Below are 5,223 nucleotides of genomic sequence, written 5' to 3'. Positions count from 1 at the left end.
CTCTTAGAAAACCCTTTTTGACCTTTCAAGTGCCTAAACAGATCTCTCTGTTGACGTGCTTTAATAACAATGCATGTCATTGCAGGTTATGTGCATCAGAGTGTTGTTCTGCCATTAGTTCTGAATGCCACCCCAGTGCACTAGACAGTAAATGAGCAGCAACCACTTGACTGTCATCAACTCAATTCTTTCTATCAGCCTGTTCCCTGTAGACATGTGCATACATCTTCTATTCTAATGATCAATTCACACTAATGCAGTGTCTTTTTCAGTGCATTAGTGTGCATTGTATTGCTCATTTACATGTATTTTGTTAATGTACAACAAAGTGTGCATGATCCCTCTACATTATGCTCAGTTAATAAAAATTTACAAAGAGTCCCTGAAGAAAACTCATCATGCATGTTTTGATATATATTTTTTGCCACAATGGTCGCATTAGATCTTTTCTCTAAAGAGTTACACATTGAAAGCACATGGTATGTTAGCTACCTACAAATCTCAAACTGGCGGTAAATATTATGAGAGGATAATAAGCTGATTTATACCTCTGTGTCACATTTCAGACCCACCCATATTAAATGATCTTGCAAAGGGGTATTGCAAAATTCTATGTCCGGAAGCCTAGAGCTCATTCTTTCAGTTAAACAAACATGTATGTAATGATGCAATAAACCACTAAAGTACTGTCAAAGGATCTTCAGACCTGAAGCATAATATACTGCCTTCTGTGCCAATAACATTGTAATTGAAAATAATTTTGAAGGCTGTCATTTCATGTATTTCAGACAAAATATATTTCTTTAACAAGAAATATTTATATACAGTGCACTGATTTTCCGTATATATAAGAGAATGTTAATCCAAGTGCACTAAAAAAGGTGCAATGTTTTTCACAATGATGCTAAAATAGCTGCTGCTGTCTTACAGAAAATGTATTAACGGGGTCTAGCTTCTTCATTAGAGTAATTTTAAGGTATTGTGTGTCTGGTGAGGTACAGGAGGTTTTGGTGAGAGATTCTGCTATGCCATACTCTTTTTCTGAAAGTACCCTGCCAATTTCCCTGTGTTACTAGACTCTCAGAAATAACACACAAATTCAATAGTAACATTCAAAACAATATAATGCATATCCTTGTAACATATATTGAAGGACAAACACAAATTAACTGTTTCTTCTTAGGCAACAAAAGGAACTATAAAGGATTTCTATGGCTTTAAAGCCAATGATGATGCAGAAGCTCTCCGTAAGGCCATGAAGGGTTTAGGTATGTTCTAAATTTTTATGTATAATACAATATAGCCAAATTACCTTTACTGAATAATTCTGCCCAAAACTGTCTATTTGAATTTTGATTTGATGGTAGCAGGTTGTGGGTACATCTATACCTGGCTTTAAGGATAAAGAATATTTGGTTCACAGTGCTTTGTTTCTGACCATTAATCTTTAGGTACCGATGAAGACACCATTATGAAGATTCTTACATCTAGAAGCAATGATCAGCGTCAACAAATTGCTGTAGCATTCAAGACCTTATTTGGCAGGGTACGTTTGTAAATAATCTTATGCGAGATGGCAAAATCTAGGTTAGTGGTCAGTTAAATGCACGCCTAATTACTGCCTATTATATATTACTAATATTGGAATTTTGACTGACTTGTACTTTCGTTGCATGTTTATAGGATCTTGTTGATGATCTGAAGTCTGAACTTACTGGTAAACTTGAGAAGGTGATTGTGGCACTAATGACCCCATCAAAATTGTATGATGCTCTTGAACTTAGAAATGCAATGAAGGTAGGTTTATTTATGTGTGGATGTAAATATACATGTATGTTAAAAAATGTTCCTTACAGAACAGTTTTCTGTGTGGAGAGAGAAACATAACTTATCCCATTAAATCAATTGCACTTCAACTTCTTCATTATTGCTACAGTCTGTTCACTTTTGTTTAAATACTCTTGGATTTGCACTGCATTCTGCTTTGATATTTCTCCTATGGAAAAAGACAAGGGAAGGACTGTCCAGTACTGTCCAATGACTGTCCAGTACAAGTAAAAATGTATTATAATGAAATATGCTGAAAAGATTGAACAGCTGCTCCTGTTAAGAGTCATTTGTCCTTAAGATCTATGCATGCTCCATGGCATTATATGTTTGTTTTCCAGGGTGCTGGCACTAAGGAAAATGTGCTTATTGAAATTCTTGCTTCTAGATCACCAGCTGAAGTCAATCACATCAAAAAAGTCTTCAAAGAAGGTATTCATAGAAGGATAAAACTCTGCTTCTGATTTCTACTAATATGAAGTTGGTATATTGATTTGCATTGTTTATTTTTCTGCAGGCATTCTTTACAAAAACAGCTGGTGAATAAACTTTAAATTCATATTTTGGAATGTATTATCAAATGTTCATTGCAAACCATGTTGGCAGAATTGAAGCAGCCTATTAATTTTGAATGGTCTGCCAGTGGACAAGAACTCACGTTTAATGACCCTGCACTTTATTTTCATCATGGCACACTACAATACACGTTTCATTAATAAATTGTGGTACATTAGAATGCAGGTCCATTGTGGTTTATTGAAGATGTGCATTTTGGTGCCATTTATTATGATGCCATTATATTTTGTATTTGTATTGGCAAATAGTGTTTTCCAGTCTGGTTTTGTTTGGTAAATGGCAAAACAAAACAACAAGGGTTTACTAGGAAACCTATCAAACACATGAATTAAAAAATTCAATTTTTCAAAATGATAAAAAACCTTAGATAAACTTTTGTAAATGTTGTTTTAAATTTACCATATGGTGAGTAAATGGTATGTACCAATCAATCTGAAAAAGTTCATAAGGTCTGCATCAAAATCTCAGAATAGAAAATGGGAAAGGTTGCAATCAATATTGCTAAAATATAAAAATATGTTTAGTTCCCTTGGAGGGTTTTGCAGATTAACTATACATTTCTTGCACTACTATGAAAACTGAATTCAGTTAGAAAATCAATATACTTCCTTGAGCCAGGACATTGCAGATGTTTCTTACAAGGGGTGTCACCTACTGTGAATTAAATGTTGCCCTGTAGTCCTAAACTAGACATTGGCACTCATTGGTGATATGTTAGCATAACTATTTCATTGCTGTACGTCCAAGTTTTCTTTACTCTAGCACTTAAATTGGTTCAGTGCAAAGTTCAGGGCCCCCACCTTCTGATACGCCCCTACCCTGCACACCTTCACAATTATGTTCCTCTATTTCAGCTGTGTTTCCTAACATTGTGGAAGCTTTGTCAGGTGGTAGTTAAGCTTAATTTCTTCCTCCTGGGTATAGGGTGGCCACATGCCACTATATACCCAGAAGCACTGGTCATTTTTAATTTGAAAGCCAGTTGCAGTGAAGTGTAGGTAGGTTTTTATGCTTACAGCAGAACCTGCTCTGTAGGTACTTGCATTATACATGTTTTTAAATATAAACACATTAAAATATAATATTACCTAATAGTCTATTCTGCAATATTCTCCTTTCTTCTATAGAATATGGAAGTGATCTGGAAGATTCTATCACTAGTGATACATCCGGCTATTTCCAGAGGATGTTGGTAGTCCTTGCTCAAGTAAGTATTATGTTTACTTCTGCCTGTAATGTAAGAAGAAATATTTGTAGCTGATACTAGCAGGGGCTACAGAATTGCTTTCAATAGCTATTTGTAGCTTCATATATAAGTTCTACATTCAAATACAGCAGAAACACAAAATAATATAAGAATGCATAAATATGTGAACCCCATGATGTCCAGGTAATCCTAGTTAGGTTCCTGTAAACTTGCCATGTTGGATTAAAAGTGTGAATAAATCATTCATTTGTTTCATGTTTTAGGTAAATAATGTTTAAAATGGAATTGGGAATTATTTTCTTTTACTTACTACCAAATTCTGTTTAGTTCTACATATTAAAAAAATTAACCGAAATTTCAGACAATCCTATGAAATTGTGTTGGAAAAAATTTTCATAGCTATTTATAAAAAATCTTGTAAATATTTGGTTAGATATACCTTAATGTATGCGGTCTATGAGATGTGGTTAACACAAATAAAATTGGTGTATTACAGTTACAAAGAAGCATTGTTCTGTCTTTGCAGGCTAATAGGGACCCAGATTCCAAAGTAAATGATGCTCTTGTAGAGCAGGATGCCCAGGTTAGTTCAATTACTTAAGTTACTTGCTATATTTCCCATGGTTGATGGGAGAGACTGACATGAATCTTTCAATCATGCTTTGATGGGATGGCTTTGTGTGTATGTTTCTTCCCTGTGAAATGCAAACCTAAATGTGGCATGAATTATTAATTTATTTAAAATGATTTAATTTCAATTTATTATTAATAGGATTTATTTAAAGCTGGAGAACTGAATTGGGGCACAGATGAAGAGAAGTTCATTACTATTTTGGGAACTCGCAGCAATGCCCACTTAAGGAAAGGTAAATTAATGGTACATGAATGCTTCCTGCACTGACTCCACTGTACATATACCAAAGTTTTGGTTGCACCTAGAATTTAAAGCAGAACTAAACCTGTGATACTTCACTATCTCCGTTTCATTGCAAGGCGCCACCATCTTCCATATTCTTTTCTTCCTGGAGACAATTACCAGCCTCTTGATCAGCCTTGCCGGGTTTCCCTGGCAATTAACTTTGACAGCCAGGAGGCAATCAGGCAGGTAAGAACAGTTACTGCAGAAAGGACATCACCTTTCCTTTTCTGCAATAACCACCTGCCTGATCACGGATTTTTCAAAGTGGGACGTTGGTTCCACTTCAGTTTTAGTTTGCTCTGTAGCGTCTTCTGAATTTCTGTAGCTTTGCAAATGTTTCTTTCTGGTAACTATTTACTGATATTCCAGGAAGCAATCTTGCTTCACTGCAATAGTATTTTTATGTATTAAATTTGCATGAAGTTTTTGAGGATAAAGGCTTTTATTTATTAAAGTAATGCAAAGTGCAAAAATGGTTGAAAAGTCATCTAACCCCTACAACTGATTCAGATGACTTTATTCTAGCCAGATGAATAAAATATGATTTCTAATTAGTTTTCATGGATTACTGCACATTAAATAAACTTGCAAAAATAAGGAGGCTGGAAGTGTATCTTTGTTAAAGAGGTTTTGAGATGTATGCAGGCCCGCTTATCGTCCAATCATTTATTGTATTTCTTAGTTCTGAATGATA

At 34.8% G+C, this 5,223-nt stretch overlaps 1 protein-coding gene across 1 annotated transcript in view; it reads left to right on the top strand.

Annotated features, from left to right (window-relative positions):
• Nucleotides 1-5,223, top strand: part of ANXA5 (annexin A5) — a gene marked incomplete in the record, with an annotated part of 19,132 nt that overhangs the window by 6,755 nt on the left and 7,154 nt on the right. The window contains 7 exon segments of the mRNA XM_072405787.1: nucleotides 1,184-1,268; nucleotides 1,452-1,546; nucleotides 1,684-1,797; nucleotides 2,169-2,259; nucleotides 3,531-3,610; nucleotides 4,137-4,193; nucleotides 4,383-4,476. Of these exon segments, the coding sequence (XP_072261888.1) occupies nucleotides 1,184-1,268; nucleotides 1,452-1,546; nucleotides 1,684-1,797; nucleotides 2,169-2,259; nucleotides 3,531-3,610; nucleotides 4,137-4,193; nucleotides 4,383-4,476 (616 nt within the window).

The sequence above is a fragment of the Pyxicephalus adspersus genome, chromosome 3 (assembly GCF_032062135.1).
Source record: "Pyxicephalus adspersus chromosome 3, UCB_Pads_2.0, whole genome shotgun sequence".
NCBI lineage: Eukaryota > Metazoa > Chordata > Amphibia > Anura > Pyxicephalidae > Pyxicephalus > Pyxicephalus adspersus.
Note: the sequence above shows the minus strand (reverse complement) of the source record. Positions and strands in the feature narration are given on the sequence as shown.